The sequence below is a fragment of the Lepidochelys kempii genome, chromosome 5, assembly GCF_965140285.1.
Source record: "Lepidochelys kempii isolate rLepKem1 chromosome 5, rLepKem1.hap1, whole genome shotgun sequence".
NCBI classification, from domain to species: Eukaryota; Metazoa; Chordata; order Testudines; family Cheloniidae; genus Lepidochelys; species Lepidochelys kempii.
This window is the reverse complement of record NC_136384.1, coordinates 47,969,558-47,986,792: the sequence shown is the minus strand read 5'-3', so window position 1 is coordinate 47,986,792 and position 17,235 is coordinate 47,969,558. Positions and strand designations below refer to the sequence as shown.

Sequence of the window (17,235 nt, the reverse complement as noted above, 5' to 3'; positions counted from 1 at the left end):
TTTATTTGAGCAAGTATTCCTTTTGTTTTTGTGGATCCAGACTAACACGGCTGCTACTCTGAAACCTGTCTCTGTAAGAGCTGGCAGACATTTGTCAAGTGAATAATTTTTTAACAGGAAAATGGCCCTTTTTTAGACATTGGAAATGTTAATTTTAAAATGTATTTTTCATTTTTTCCCTCCTTCCCCCAGTTCAATGGCAAACAGGGAAAAAAGGGGGAAAAGGTTTGGAGGAAACGACAGAAACCTGAAAAAATTAAAATTCAAAAATGAAAAATTTCACCAAAAAATTGAGTAAATGAAAAATCATACCTTCTCAGAACCCTCTTCCCCAACTATTCAACCAGCTAAACTCTGTTGAGCCTGCAAAACATTGTATTTCTTGCAGGGTAATGAGAGATTTTATCTTTGTGGCTAACATGGCAGGAAACTAAAAGTGAGACAAGCATAGAAAGATTCATTATTCAAACTCTAAACCAAGGGTAGTCAATAGGTGGACCATTGGCCCAATCCAAACCTCCAGACACTTTTGACCAGACCCTGAAATCTTTATTTACTTACTATCAATTTTTGTTGTTTTTTTATTATTATTTTCTCTTGAGTCTGGACCTCGACTGTACCTTGACTGAGAAAATTGGACCTTGACACAAAATAATTGACTATCCCAGCTCTAAACCATTCCAAGAGAGAATGCTGGAGCAATGCAAACCTCAGGCTTAGTGAGGGGTGTGTTTTGGTGGCTCCTGCAATGGAAGAGGGCAAAAAGGACAGGCTGCGTCCTGTGAGATTTCCAGCTCCATCAAGACTTCAGGATAGGCTTCGGTCTCCTGGGATTTGGCCAGTGATTTGGAGCCAGGAGATTTGGATTTAATAAAACCCAAGTGGTCAGAGCCACTTCCTGTTTGTTGGTTTCCAGTAGTCCACCCACCCTGCCTCAGCTACCTAGGTTCTTTGTGGGCTGTGCTAGTTGCCACTTTGGGGCTAGGAAGGATTTTTTCCCTGTACCACCAGACTGAGTGAAGTTGGTTGGTTTTATTTGTTTTTGTTTGCCTTCCTCCCAGTGAAACCTAGGGGTTGGATATTGGACAGCCAGAAGGCTGGAATTCTCCCCCTCCCAAAGGTCACAGCTTGGACCTGCATGAGAGTCATTTAGTTGTTCCAACTTTTGGCAGGTGCCCAGTGCAGGAACTGGCTGAGTTAGGCTCCGGATCCAAAAAGGCAATGCTGTAGGCATCCCAAGGGCATCTTCTTATGAGATGGGGGCATCATGTCTAACCCACTAGGAGCAAAAGCAAAGCAGTGGCCAGGGCAGTACCTTGGTGGACTGCTCTGCCAACACACCTGGCAGCGGTGCTGGCTGGGGGTTGAGCTCCCTCCTTTCCTCAACCCCCAAAAGTGTGAGGGAGCTAGCAGGCAAGTAGAGCTCACAGAGACCCTCCTTGTGTGATGATTGGCTCCCCCTGCAGTGGAAGACTCCAAGGATTGGCAAATGTTCAAAGAGAAGTGAGTGACTGCTCTGGGCTGTCCCCCGATGAGAATCTTGGGTGTAATTTGACAAAGTTGCGGCCTGGTTAAAAATCCATACCACGTGTCCTTGCCTTCTTCCACACACTGAGCATACCAAAGGACTTCTCTTTCAACTCTTGATTTCAATAGAATTATTCCTAGTTTACAGCAATGTAGGTAAAGGAGAATCAGGTCCATTAGTGCTGAAATAATGGTTAAATGTGGCAATGTAAGAAGCATAGGGATTTGTAGGCTTGGCCTTCCAAACATGATTTTTTCTTGTTTCTGTGCAGGTTATTTCTTCTGTACTGTTTCTGCCATCAGTCTTACTCCTCTTTATCCCAGGCACAGTGTGAACAGAGTAGAATGTTTTTTTACATTAAGCCCACTTGAAAATTAATTAATTTTCGACATTTGTGAAATTCAGACTTCAGGACTCCGGGTGAGAGGGAGAATTAGACTATGTCTACACTACAGGTTATGTCGGTATAATGTATGTCGCTCAGAGGTGTGAATAAACCAGCCCCCTGAGCAATATAAGTTACACTGATATAAGCACTCAGGCTTCTCCTGCTGCCATAGCTTCTGCCGTTCGCGGAGGTGGTTTTATTATGCCGACGTGAGAGTGTGTTCACTCGATGTGCTGGAGCAGCGCAGCTGCATCCGTACAGCTGTACTGCTGCAGCACTGTATGTGTAGACATGCCCTTAGTATGGTGGGGAACTTCCACATTACTGCAATATAATAGCTCTTGGGATATCACGGCTTTGGTGAAGCATGGCTAGATAACTTCTTAGGCGGTTGTCTTTCGTATTTAGTGCAGAAATGCATGTTTGTTTGCATCTTGCTGATTTTCTTGGAGATGAGTAGTTGCTGCAGAAAGTGGTGCTGGTGGTTCAGTAGGTAGCACTGTCCTCTCTGCGACCGTTCCAAACTGGTGCCCCGTCAGATATCTATCTGGTCTCTATGATATTTTAGCCTAACAGCTAAAGGTTAGTTATCTGTATCTATTGTGCTAGGAAAGAGGTGTGCTGACAGAGAAGTGTATAGGGCCATGTCTACACTAGCACTTCTGTCAGCAAAACTTTTGTCGCTCGGCGGGTGAAATAAATACCCCCTGAGCGACAAAAGTTTTGCTGCCATAAGCACTTATGTGCACAGTGCTATGTTGGCGAGAGACACGTTCCCGCTGACATAGCTACCACTGCTCGTTGAGCTGGTTTTATTATGTCGACGGGAGAGCTCTCTCCTGTCAGCATAACACGACTACATGGGAGACCAGCTGTATCGATACAGTTGTGCCACTGTAAGCTTGTAAGTGTAGACATAGCCTTAGACTTCTATTTTAGCTAGACTGATGTTTAATGCTCACTCTTTGAAATCTCTTTTCTGAGTTTATTAAACATTAATAGTTTTGTCAAAGCCAACCACGTGGGTGCCTAGTGATTTTGTTACGGTACCCAAAAAAGCCCAGCTTCCCCAGGTTTCTTTGTTACTAGAGGTGCTCTCTTTTTGGGTGAGGCATAAAACCAAGGTCTTGAGCTCTAGTAAATCTCATGAATTTTCCAAGAATTGGAATACTGTATTATCTCAGGTGTCCCAGTCAAATTCCAAGTAGGTAATCACCTTCTTTCTACCTAAACTCCTCTGTCAGTTTTACTTGGACGTATGCATGCATCAGTTCCTGCCCTACAGTATTATGGAGATTGGTGGTGTGTTCTGTTATATAGTTGTATGCAATGTTGTTGTAGCTGTGTCAGTCCCAGGGTATTAGAGAGACAAGGTGGATGAGGTAATATTTTTATTGAACCAACTTCTTCTGGTGAGAGAGACAAGCATTTGAGCTTAAAAAAGCTTGTCGCTCTCACCAGCAGAAGTGGTCCAATACAAGATATTACCTCACGCACCTTGTCTCTCAAACAATTGCTTCGTTTCACTCCCAAGGTGGCTGTATTTAAAAGAATGAGTGAAATAATTCCTGCAGTTTTGTACTGTTGGTTGTTACATTTGTAAAGCACCCTCGGACTCATTTGGGTGACAGGACCTATAGAAATGCAGTATCATTATTCTGGGAAGTGCAATTAATGATATTTTTGTGCGGTGAAAATTCTGTTTCTATTTGTTCTTAAAGAATTGGAACTAGAGAGATCAACCAGATTCCTGGGGGGGAGATGTAATATTGTAACAACAATTCCATGATAAAAAGTAAATAATTCACTTAGAATATTGAAACAAGAGGTGCATATCTCAAACAACAGGAGGTAAGAGGAGTAGAATCATAGAAGTTTAGGGTTGGAAGAGACCTCAGGAGGTCATCTACTCCAACACCCTGCTCAAAGCAGGACCAACTCCAACTGAATCATCCCAGCCAGGGCTTTGTCAAGCTGGGCCTTAAAAACCTCTAAGGATGGAGATTCCACCACCTCCGTAGGCAACCAATTCCAGTGCTTCACCACGCTCCTAGTGAAATAGTTTTTCCTAATATCCAACCTAGACCTCCCCCACTGCAACTTGAGACCATTGCTCCTTGTTCTGTCATCTAGCACCACTGAGAACAGCCTAGCTCCATCCTCTTTGGAACCCCCCTTCAGGTAGTTGAAGGCTGCTATCAAATCCCCCCTCACCCTTCTTTTCTAAATAAGCCCAGTTCCCTCACCCTCTCCTTCTAAGTCATATGCCCCAGCCCCCAATTATTTTCGTTGCTGTCTGCTGAACTCTCTGTAGTGGGGGGCCCAGAACTGGACGCAATACTCCAGATGTGGCCTCACCAGTGCTGAATTAGAGAGGGATAATCACTTCCCTCCATCTGCTGGCAATGCTCCTACTAATGCAATCCAAAATGCCATTAGCCTGCTTGGCAACAAGGGCACACTATTGACTCATATCCAGCTTCTTATCCACTGTAATCCCCGTGTTCTTTTCTGAGAACTGCTGCTTAGCCAGTCGGTTCCCAGCCTGTAGCAGTACATGGGATTCTTCCATCCTAAGTGCAGGGCTCTGCACTTGTCCTTTTTGAACCTCATCAGATTTCTTTTGGCCCAATCCTCCAATTTGTCTAGGTCGCTCTGGACCCTATCCCTACCCTCTAGCATATCTACCTCTCCCCCCATCTTAGTGTCATCTGCAAACCTGCTGAGGGTGCAATCCATCCCATCATCCAGATCATTAATGAAGATGTTGAACAAAGTAGAGTTGTCATTTAAGTTTTTTATGACTATTTCTTAAATACCATAAACTACTTTGTCACATTTTCTACAGTGTTACCACATGAGAGAGAATTTCATCATGCTGCTAAAATGAACAATTTGGAAACCATGGAGAACTTACTTAGGAAGAATGTTAACATTAATGCTGTAAATACTGTGAGTATAAAATACTGTATGATATTTTAATTACCAGAAATATGCATTGTGTATGGTCGCTAAGTCAAATCTCAAAAGTACTAGTGTATTTGACTGCAAGAGGAGGAGTATAAAGATACCCTTGAAGAAAATTCTCTGCACAAGTAGTATTTCAGGTGTCCAGTTGAGTGCCCAAATCTTGTGAAGTGAAGAGTGCCCTCCACTTGCACTTAGCGAGAGTGTAGGGTGATCCGTAATTCATAGGTCTAGTGGTCAGTGTATAAGAGTGGGACCAGGAACTTCTGAGTTATAATCTTGATACTCTATGACCTTGGGCAATTAGTTTAACCTCTGCCTCAGTATCCCCATCTGTAAAATGGGTATACTTAACCTCACAGACATTTTTGGTTCTTGTGAAATGCTTTGCAGATTAAAATGCACATAAAGAGTTGTGTTGTTCAATGTGTGCTGCAACATGACTGCACTTGTATTGTATTGTTACTCTGAAACCTGTCACTTGTATTGTGTGGCTACAAGGTGAGGTCAGAATTCAGACCTGATGCAAGCAGATGGAACTCTATTGATATCAACAAGAGTTGTAGCCTTGTGGTGTAGATCTAAATTTGGACTAGAATATTCTACAGAAAGTGTTGCAGCATTTCATGGAGAAGAATGTTAGTCCCATCCCAGAATAACAAAGAGTGGGCCTTTTTCCCCCTATAGTGCCTGCCTACCCACGGCAATTCACTCCCCTTAGGCAGCCCATTCAGGGGGTTCGTACAAATGGTTGCCAGCCTGCATCAAACATTTAGGTGTAAACTGTCTGACTTAGCACATCCTACTACTTAATCACAAGTTCTGAAAAAAATGTGCCTCCTTTTCCACATGCTTGGTTTTGAACGGGGGAAATAAGAGTACCTGCAGCTGGATTCCTGAGTCCTCCTTCAGAGAGGAAAGAGAAAAAGGATCCCTTTAAAATTACATTCTTTTGAATAAGAATATTGTTTCCATCAATACATACTGCTATTAATGGTACTCTGGACATGAAATTTTTGACAGCCCTGAGCAATGTAACTAGGTTGATCTCATTTTTAAGTGCAGACCACGCCTATTTCATATGTGCAGACCCACTGAACTCCTTCAGTTTATTTGCACGTGTAAAGTTATTCATTGAGGGTTGGAGGATGGAAACCTTTGTTTGCATAAACAACAGACCAAACTGAAATGGTGACTAATACCAAGTAAGAGGAGCATTTGAGTCGTGCATTACAGAGATAAAATCAAAAACAAATATGTAGCAACCAGGATATCATCAAGAAACAAATGGAATTACATAAATCTTAGACCTGGTCTACAGCTATTGCAGAGCACTCGTGGTATAGATATCACCTAAATCTTTGCTTTTAAAATCAAACAGTAAAATAGAAATTGTGAAAATGAATGTTTTCTGCATAGCATATCTCCTCTCTCTAAGCAATGTGTGTTTAGTAAAGCCCTGTTAATGACACGTTAGTGAGTTGCAGTGAATGGATTAGAATGGCACATAAATACCTAATGTACTCTGGTTCTACTAGATTTCATTAAACACAATATTTAATTTAGATACAAGGGAACAGAAATACAGATAATGGCAAATGTTGGCTAGAGAATGTGCAAATTAATGTGTATTGGTGAGTTTTGATCAGAGGATTCAGAAATCCTGATAATTTGTGTAATAAAAATAATTATATTACATACCTATCCACCCAGGCTTGTTTTATTTCAGCTGCAGCGCACAGCTCTCCATTTTGCTGTGGCAGGAAATCATGTGTCTACTGTGGATTTTCTTCTCCATCACAAAGCTAGAGTGGATGTTGCAGATAAGGTAAGCAAACCACTACTGTCAGATCAAAAAACATGGTCTGAATCCTTGGCTGCTACAGTTGCAACAGCACAGCACAAGAGAGGTATCTGTGTGTGTGTAAAGGTGATTTAATGCCATCAGTGCAGTTCCTCAATCCTGGGGTGGGTGTGTCCCAGTTTGGATCTCTCTGTAAATTAGAGCAGCTGTTAGACTGCTCTAATTTACACCACCAGTAGCCCCAACGGGCTGACAAAGCAACCAGGGATCACTGGAGAACAGATAACCACTGGCCATGTCCCCTTTCCTCCAGCACACCACCTCTCCTCTGGCAGCTGAGAGGGGAGCAGTATAGTAGTCACTATGCTGTCTCTATGCTCTCAAAGGACTCCCTGCACTGGGGTGGATGGCTAGATTATGTCAGTTTTAGAGCCACTTTGGCCGGCAGTATGAGGCAGAGTGGCTGCAGCACAGTGGGAGATTCGGCCCATATACTAATGAAGCAAAACTCCTTATGGGTTAGTAAGAGTGAACAGATTTCAAAGGGAAAGAGTTTTTAAAATGCAATTCACTTTTCACCAGATATGCTGTTTGTTTACTTTTTGTACTTCATTCTGTTTGGATATGATGCAAATAGATTAGCCATTTTGAATTTTGTTTCGGTTTGTTTAACTGTCTTCCCATAACTAATACAGTGCTGTAATGTTTGACTTACAAACACTGAAGGGAAATGTATACATCCAAACAGCTGGGTTACAAGTTATGACTTGTAATTCATGACAATATTTCTATGAATAATTAGGTGGTGTAATTTTTAAAAAATAAAACTGACATTTAGGTGTAAACTCTCTGTCCTTCCTTCTAGAATTTCTCATTCCTGTTTAAGGGCCCAGTAGAGAGGTTTTGGAGTTCTTAAAACATTATATTAGAGATGTTTTTGTGAAAATTCTAGAAATATTTATACCCTTTTCATGCAAGACTTCTCCTGTTTTATACTTTTTTTTCTAAACTAAAACTAAACCATCGCTAAAAAGAATTTACAGTGCAATCCTGATTACGGGTGAGATTAACAGGGTGGCTGGGCCATTAAGAGGAACGGGGCTCAGTGAATCTGTTCCTGTCCAGGTGCTCCCAGTTGGGCCACTTAAGAGGGCGGGGCAGCACCTAGGATACTCTGTCTAATGAGACCCAGTGCATCAGAGCAGACAGAATTAGTCAGGAGACAGAGCAGGAGATGAGAGCTATCAGAGAAAGAAGGTGCTCCCTGGGAAAGGATGAAGGCAGGAGATCCACAAGGAGATTCCTGGCTGGCATTCCCAAGCTAGAGAGCGCTAAAGGCAGGCGAAATAGTAGAGTGAGATCCTGTTGACTCTGCGACAGAGGGCTGGAGCCAAGGGCCAAAGAGGCTGAAGGAAGGGAGAGAAGTAGAGGAAATGACCCGCTGGTATCTCCTTGCTGGAGAGCTGGGGCCCAGAGGAACAATAAGAGGCTCTCAGCAAAGAGGCTGTGGAAGTTCCCACTGGGAAGAGTGGGGTTGTACCCCAGAAGGAGGGTTAGGGTGGCTGTGTTGATAGAGGAACAGAGGAGGACTAACAAAGAGTCTGGGTGTGGTAGAGGACACTGGAAAGTGGTATGTGTAAAGTGAATAACCAAGAGGATATATGATTTTTAAGGCTTACTTGCACTGGGGTGATATGGACTATTCTTGGAGACTTTTGTATTGTGTTTGGTAAATAAATTATGTTATGGACTTGAGTGTGTGCTTCTGTGGAATTACTGAGAAGCCAAAAGGGAAAATGAGGCAAAGGGCTACTTGCAAGGTTACCCTGAGACCACAATGAGACAGCTGGTTGTGAGCTAGGAGGGAAAATAATTATCTGTGAAATATGTGAATACTTCTTTGTGTGACCTATCTCTTCCACAGTATGTGATATTCATAAGCTTCAAAAAAATGCCATGGCAGGGCATGTTCCAGGGTATGTTAGATATTGTAGAATACTTTAATGTGAAGTGTCCCAAAGGGAGAAAGGAGGCTGCCTGGCATATGGGCTACTGTGTTACGTCACACAAATGCTGGCTCTGTGTTGCAAATGGGAATCCAGATTGAGGCAGCGAGGGGAAGAATGGGGTGATTAGTTTGATCAGGAAAAAGTGCCAAGATGTCACTCTTTTGTAGCCCCCTTTCACCTGTTTTTTTGTTACTATTGCAGACCTTGGCAATACAACTGCTTTTTGTTCTGCAGAGCGTTCTGCTCCATTGAAGTCTATGGAAGTTTTGCCCTGGACTTCAACTGAGGCAGGATTGGGCTTCTGTAGTCCTAGGTTAAAAATGTATGTGCAGTCTACAAAGTGGATTTATCACAACTATCCTTGTAGCTTTAGGCACTGGGGCATGTGAAAGCAGCTATATTTAATTAAAGCTATATATAAAGAACAATAGAAACACTCGGAAGTGAACAAAGAGCCAGCGCAAATTGGTGCTTCCCATCGCTAATATCGCACTGTGCTCCAGCTATGGCTTCTGAGTGGTCTTTAAAGAGTAGCCCCATGTGCAGTGTTATACAGTGTTCCAGTGGAGGTCGAAAGGCATGAATAACTGTTATAAGGTCTTCATTCAAGAGAAACAGTTTGTGTGAGATGTTGATGGAAAAAGTCACGTGTGCCAACAAGTCCACCTGGGACTCCAGAGCAAATGAGGCTCCAGAAGGACCTCTAAATTGTGTACCTCTTTGACAAAGGCTTGGATAAACACCAGCTCAGTTAAGGAGGCAGACGCTATCCCTACCATGTCCTTCAGATGCTCTCCTCCAATCAACCAATATCCCTTCCGTCCTGTCTGGTTTGAGTTTTGGCCAGTTCGCTCTACTCCAAACCCCCTACCTTGGCCAGGCACTGGAAAAACAAAGATAATGTAGCCTTTGGGCTCAGTGAGAGAGAGACCTGGTGCTCAGTGTCCTCTGCATACTGATATCTGTGCCTCCCAAACTGTCTCTCCCAGTCGGCATATCTACAGTACAGGAGAGGTGAGACAGAACAGAATCCTGCAGAGCCCCATGAGGAAGAGACTTTAGCATGGTGGAGCAATTAACCTAGACCACCTGCAGGGATCTTTTTGAAAGGTAGAGCTGAAATCACCTGAGCAATATTGTCCACTGCTGCCAGGGTCTGCAACTGAGTTAACTTTTGTACATCCCATAGTCTTTGACTTGTACTACAGCTCAGAGATTTCCTTATTGTGAATCACTTGCAAGCAGGGCTGGGAAACTAAACAGAGTTACCATTTAGAAACTTAAATATTTATAGCAGGGGTCGGCAACCTATGGTGTTGGCTGCCAAACCCAGGCCAGCAGCAGGCTGAGTGGGCTGGCGGCTGGGACCCCGGCAGGCAACAGCATGCCATTAAAAATCCTGCCTGCCCCGGCCCACTCTTCTCCGCCCGGCCCCCACGGAGGCAGGGTGAAGAAGCTCCCGTCTCCCCTGCTTCTTCCCCCAGCGTGCTGGGTTCCTGCCCCTACCCCCCTCCTCTCCCTCCCTGCCGCCGATCAGCTGATGGCCCTTGCGAGGGAGGGGGAGAAGTGGAGCCGCAGCCCGCTCACTGCTCCGGGGAGGGGAGGAGGCAGAGAAAAGGCAGGAGCGGGGCCTTGGGAAAGGGAGGTGGAATCAGAGCATATCCCCTCCAGCCCCCTGCCGTGAGCCGCTCTGGGCAGGGAGGTGGGAGCATCCCCAGGATCCTAGCCAACACCCTCAGCCCTCTGCCCTGACCCCTACACCACCAACCCCCACACCCAGCCCTCTGCCCTGACACCTGCACCCCCCGACCCACACCCAGCCCTCTGCCCTGACCCTTGCACTCCCCTCACACCCAGCACTATGCCCTGACCCCTGCACCCCCCACACCCCATGCCCTGACTCTTACACCCCCTACATTCCCACCCCCACCCTGAGCACCAAATGGGAGCACCTGCGCACACTCACTCACCCCCCACATTCCCACCTGCACCCCTCGCACCAAATGGGAGCTGCCCAGGTAAGCACTCCACCCCCAAACCTCCTGCCCCAACCCTGAGTCCCCTCCCTCATTCTAGCTCCTGGCCAGACCCTCCATCCCAACCCCCAGAAGCCTGCTCCTTCACCCCCAGCCCTGTGCTCAGTGCACTCCCACCCTCAGCTCAGTGCAGAGAGAGAGGAAGAGAATGGCTAGAACCAGGGAGAAGGTAGGTACCCCTCTATGTGAGCAGGGCTGAGATCCCAGACGGGCAGCGGGCTGAGCAGGGCTGGCAGCTGGGACCCTGGCTGGCAAGAGCCGCTTAGCCCACTGCCAGTCTGGGGTCCCAACCGCAGGTCCCGCTCAGCCTGCTGCCGGCCTAGGTGAACGGAAGCCCAGGCTGGCAATGGGCTGAGCTGGGTAAGATCAGCATTTTAGTTTAATTTTACATGAAGTTTCTTAAACATTTTGAAAACTTTGTTTACTTTCCATATGACAATAGTTTAGTTATATTATATATAGACTTAGAGAGAGACCTTCTAAAAATGTTAAAATGTATTACTGACACGCAAAACCTTAAATTAATAAATGAAGACTCGGCACCCCACTTCTGAAAGGTTGCCGACCCCTGATTTATACCATCAGGAAAGACAGTTAAGTAAGTCTTATCATTCTGAACCCAAAATGTTCATAGCGAATTAGCCATGTGATTGTACCTTTTTTTGTCTGACAAGCTGAAAGCCGCATGTATGATTAATATGAAAAGTTCTAAAATGACTACAGCTGTAATACATTCAATTTTATAAGTGGTGGACAGCTGGCTTTGAACAATAGTCCTCCATAACAATGACTAAGGGACTGCCTATACTGCAGTCATGAGGTGTGATTGCAGCACATGTAGATGTGCCTAAGTCAGCTTTGAACTAGCTAGATCACAACTAGCTGGAGTAACAATTGCAGGGTAGCTGCAGTGACACGGACTAGCCGCTTAAGGGTATACCCTGGGTAGGGTTGTACTCGGGAGGCTAGCCTGTGCCACCACCCTTGCTGCTGCAGCTACACTGCTGCTGTACTCAAGCTAGCTATGATCTAGGGTAATAGGGTTATATCGATAATACTGGACCCAGGATGTACGTTTGCAGGACCCAACTAGATACATTCTCCCAGTTTGGCAGTGAACCATTAATAAGTACTCACTGAGTACAGTCTTTCAACCAGTTGTGCACCTACCGTATAGTAACTTCACCTGAACCACATTTCCCTAGTTTGTTTATGAGAATGTCATGTGGGACTGTGTCAAAAGCCTTAGTAAATCAGATATACCACATCTACAACTCCGTCTGCCATTCACTAGGCCAAACCTGACAAAGAAGGAAATTAGGTTGGTTTGGCATGAGTTGTCCTTGCTTAATCCTTAAAATCCTCTAGGTGTTTACAGACTGATTTTTTTAATAATTGGTTCCAGTATCTTCCCATATGTTGGAGTTAGGCTGACTGGTCTATAATTTCCCAGGTCCTCTTTGTTCCCCTTTTTGAAGATAGGTGCTATGTTTGCTCATTTCCAGTCTTCTGGGACCTCACCTGTCCTCCATGAGTTCTTGAAGATAATCCCTAATACATATAATTGTAATGTATATTAATTCCAAGTTTGTATCTTCTGTATTTGTATAACTTATATCTAAACTGTATTAAGCTATCGTCAGTGGTAAACTATTTCCAATATTCTCTCTGAGCTTTTTTAAAAGTATATTTAAGCAATAAAATAATTTTATGGGATCATTAACATTTTTGGGTGCATCATAAGGCTGTAGAATTACAAAGGTGTATGCTAGTTGCCTCATTAAACATGCCCCTCAGTGTCTTGTTCTGATTATAACTAGGCTTGGAAGGATTAGGTTTTAATTAATTTAATTAGTAAATGTTGGTAATCCCCTAGTTCTCCCTCCACTGAAAACCCTATGGAAATATTTTCCCCATCGTTATTAATTGAAATTTAAAATCTATATAATGTAATGCGCTTGCAGATAACTCATACACTCTTTGGCAGTCAGTTGTAACTTGCAATTAATAAGAAATGCTATGATATATCAAACATTCTGACTTTGTTTCTGAATCTGGTATGAATTTCATCTTCATTCTATTCCAAGTAAATAAAATTCCAAATAAATAACAGTAAGGTCCAAGGTGTTCTTAAAAATCATTGTTTGTACAAAATTTAAGTTGGGGGGGGGGAATTAAAACCTCGGAAATAAACATAATATTGTTCTTCATTTTTCAGCTTACCTGTTAAAAATGATATATTTAAAAGCATTTTTCCTTTTTATTCTACTTACTAGTCCACTATGGAAATAATGTCTAATACTATGTCTGTGGAGATGACAGTGTGTTCTGGCTTAATTCCTGGAATTACAACATCTAGAAAGTATTATTGCAGGTGGGGGGAATAATGCCGCAGGCAGTTTAACATTTCTCACATTACACCAGCCACCTCTAAAATACAGCTGTGTTCAGAGAGGTAGATTCCAGAAATGACTAAAGACACACTTTAAGGACTCCATCTTGCAAACATTTAATCACATGTTTAACTCTGAGCATGCAGGTAATCCTGCTGAAGTCAAGCACGTGCACGCATTTTGCAAAGATGGGGACTTTTATGATTAAAGTGTCTTTTTTTTTTTTTTTTTTTTTTTTTAAAGCAGGGATAATGTCCCTAACCTCTGTTTGCCAGAAGCTGGGAATGGGCAACAGGGGATGGATCACTTGATGATTCCCTGTTCTGTTCATTCCCTCTGGAGCACCTGGCATTGGCCACTGTTGGAAGACAGGATACTGGGCTAGATGGACCTTTGGTCTGACACAGTATGGCCGTTCTTATGTAATCCTGTATTCTAACCGAGCTCCTTTTGAATAGTATGGTGTGAAATTGTGAGGTTTGTAAAAACTCCTTTTAAAAAAAATTAAGCTTTCTTCTGCTCCCATGTTTGTTTAGAAAGGTCTTTGTGAGCCACAATCCCACCCGTCTACCCCCTTTCTTTACGTGTGTACGGTGGGTGATGCTTGTTCCACATTCACTTTCAGCTCTGTTGCTGCTGTTCATTGTTGTTTAATATTTATATTACAGTAGCACCCCGAGGCCCCAGTCACAATCAAAACCTATTATGCTGAATGCTGTACCAACACACATGAAGACATAGTCCCCGCATCCTATTGTAGACTCTAGTGGAGAGGGTGTACCATCAACAATATAGTGAAACTAACTATACGCAAATGTACTAAGTTGACAACTGGGGAATAAATAGGATAAAATAATTGCTTTTCTCTAATTTCTACGCTCGCCTTTTTAATATCAACTGTAACAAAGGCAGGTACAACATTTTCAGATAGAAATGTGATTTTCAATTTGGTGGTGATCCTTCATACAACGTGATTATATCCCTATGGCAGGGGGAGCATCAGTATAATAGCAAATTGCTACACACATCTGGTCAAAATTCTGAGTCCAGAGGTCTCCACAGTAGATCCCTTGATTCTGATTGTTCCTGTGTCATATTCACCTGTATTGCTGAAACAGGCTTGTTTAATCTCTTAGTTCCTTGGCTGTATGGCTCTGGAGGACTTTAACAATCCTCTTCTGTAGCCTGCTTGCCTTTATTCTCACTGACTTCAGAGAACTAGGATCACAGACTGAGGAACAAGTAGCCAGGTTTGCTTTGCAGAGAGGAGATGGAGTGGGATTGTGACAGGGAACAAGGGGTAGGACTGAACAGAGAAAGGTTGGTGGCAGGACATAGCCATTAAGCAATTGCCTTATTGTTTCTCCATACTCCCCCGACTGTCTGTATCCATCAGTTGTGTCTTGTTTTATACTTAGATTATAAACTCTTTGTGGCAGGGGCTGTCATTTTGTTGTGTGTCTGTCCAGCACCTAGAACAATGGGTCCTTGTCCTTGATTGAGGCTCCAGTATAAATAATAATAATGCTAATAAAGGAAGAGAGATGGGGGATCCAAGGAGGACAAGAGACAGAATACCTATGAGAATGGTGCAGAGATAGAGAGATTAAGAGCTCCTGATGTGTATTCCTTTGGTGGGAGTTGAGGAGGAGGCTCAAAGAGAGAGAGAGAGAGCCCAAAGAGGTTTATCAGAGATGAAAAAATGCAGGACAAAGGAATGAAAATGAAAGGAGGTAACTTTTATTCACCTGGAAAAATTATGGCTATGTTATTCACAGTTAGTCCCTTAGTGTCTGGGAATAGTGTTAACAGGGGTGCCCTAGAGCCTGTGTCATTGAGTCAGCTCAGCACATTAATCATATAAGATCATATAGTGCAATTTGAATAGTAGTCTGGGATATTTTAATGGTAATGTTTGCCTTTTTCATTTTATTTTAAGCACGGGTTGATGGCGATTCATCTTGCAGCTTGGTCTGGAAACCTAGACATAATGCGAATGTTAGTTAAAGCAGGTGCTGACCAAAAGGCTACAAACCAGGTTTGTTGATGACAAATTTAAACCAACACTAAACATATTCATCTTGAGAAGAAGTGTAATGTAATCTTATAGAACTGGCTTGTGTTTTCCTTAGGAGGGAAGGAATGTCCTGCATTTTGCAGCTCTGAACAATAACGTTGACATAGTGGATTATCTTCTCCAGGAACTTCAGCTAAAGGACCTAAACAAGCAAGATGAGGTACAGTATGTGTCTAGTTACTTACAAAGTATAGGGGCTTGTTTCCTTCACATTGTGAAGTGAAGTACAATATGACCTACATCACACAGAGACTCCTTGGATTTTCTGGAGTGTCAGGGACAGACCTGAACTTTTTCTGATTAGCCCTTTGCCTTGCTGTGTCAGGATCCCACATTGCGGGCTTACCTAGCCAAGTGGTGTATTTTTATCTTTGCACACGAGAATGTAGTCGTCTAGGATCTGATCATGTCAGGTGCTGAACTCCCACATCTTCCTTTGAAGCTAGTGGGCCATAATAATCTGATTGTGCAAGGTTCTAAGCACCCTCAGTTTGCACTGAGGTATCTTTGGGCAGGTTATTCCATAATTGTCTGTTTTGGAGTTTTATGCATCTCGCTCTGAAGCATCTATCCATCCCATTGGTGGCTGGCTAGATGGCCTGATCTGGAAAGGCAATTCCCACAGTATTGTTTCAGGAGAGTTTGCTAGGACTCAGTTGTAAATACTATGGTGGGTTAAGATGAATAAAAATTCTCTAATTCCCTCTCCACCTTCTCCACCCCTCTTGATTTCAGAGGTATCTAGAGCTGGCTCTGTTTTCAAAATTCTGGTCACATACAGCATATAAGAAAAATAATAATTTTTTGGACTTTTAGAGTGCCTCTTTCTGAGGAGCTCAAATGATTTACAAACAGTAGTGAAATAATCTTTCCAACCAATATTTGCATCTCAGGAAGATGTAATAGCTAAATATTAAATATTTGAAGAACAGCTTCTGTTTCTAGTGTTGTTATTTCAGGATTTCTGGTCAGTTTACAAATGTTTTCTTTAAAGTATTTAATCCAGATTTTACACTGAAGGCATTTTACTTCTTTTTCCCCTTCATGGGTGGATCTAGACTCCAGTTTTTTGTTTACCTGTGCATATGACATGTAGATATTTATTCACAATATATGTGCACCTACATATGACCTGGCTTTTCTAATAATTGGTGAACTTTCTGCAACAGAGTGACTTTTTATTTGATTATTTCCTATTAGAAAGGTAAAAGGGCATTTCTTCTGGCAGCTGAAAAAGGCCATGTTGAAATGATATACAGTCTGATTTCTCTCAAGCTGTTCACCTCTGAAAAAGACAAGGTAAGCCTCCCCTTTCCATACAAATCCAGATAAAGTGTGCTTAAGAGTCATAACTGTCCCCAGTGTAGTTACTTGTGTAACTAAAGGTCATAAACGCATACACAGTATTCGGATATCATGGTACTGGATGTGGTATACAAAATGTAGACAGACGAGCACAGTGATTTTCAGTAATCCAGAGAGAATAGTGGAGCTGTCAGTAATTATTGCCAGCAAGGTTTTGTATGCATATTAGTAGGACATGTGATGCAATCTGAAGTTAAGCTTTCTAATGCTTGGAGAGGAAGGACGGTCTAGTGCGTAGCCTAGGACTTGGGAAACTTGGGTTCAGTTCCGTGCTCTGCTGCAGACTTCCTGTGTGACCTTAGGCAGGTCCCACAGGGCCAGATTTTCAAGGCATTTAGGTACCTAATGCTGCAGAGATGTCTAGGAGTGTAACTCCCATTGATGTAACTTTTGGAAACCACCGGGTGACTGTCTGCACCTTTTAGGTGCCCAAACAACTTTAAATATCTGGCTCTTAGTCTCCTTATGCCTCAGTTGCCCATCTGTAAAATGGGGTAACAACACTCCCCTACCTCAGATACTATGGAAATGGGGGCCCTATGAGTACTTTGGATAGATAAGTATCCATTAGCTTACATTCCAAACAGAAAATGCCATAATGGTGAGGGAGGAGAAGGCTGTATATAACATGCAAGCAGGGTGATGGGTGGCCAATGCCATGTTAGCTC

At 43.1% G+C, this 17,235-nt stretch overlaps 1 protein-coding gene across 2 annotated transcripts in view; it reads left to right on the top strand.

Moving 5' to 3' along the window:
• Window positions 1–17,235, top strand: part of ANKDD1B (ankyrin repeat and death domain containing 1B) — a 41,037-nt gene that overhangs the window by 1,475 nt on the left and 22,327 nt on the right. For both annotated transcript variants that reach the window (XM_073344224.2, XM_073344223.2), the window contains exons 2-6: window positions 4,765–4,868; window positions 6,613–6,711; window positions 15,065–15,163; window positions 15,258–15,362; window positions 16,403–16,501. In XM_073344224.2, coding sequence (XP_073200325.2) covers window positions 4,765–4,868; window positions 6,613–6,711; window positions 15,065–15,163; window positions 15,258–15,362; window positions 16,403–16,501 — 506 coding nt within the window. The remainder of the gene's footprint in view (window positions 1–4,764; window positions 4,869–6,612; window positions 6,712–15,064; window positions 15,164–15,257; window positions 15,363–16,402; window positions 16,502–17,235) is intronic.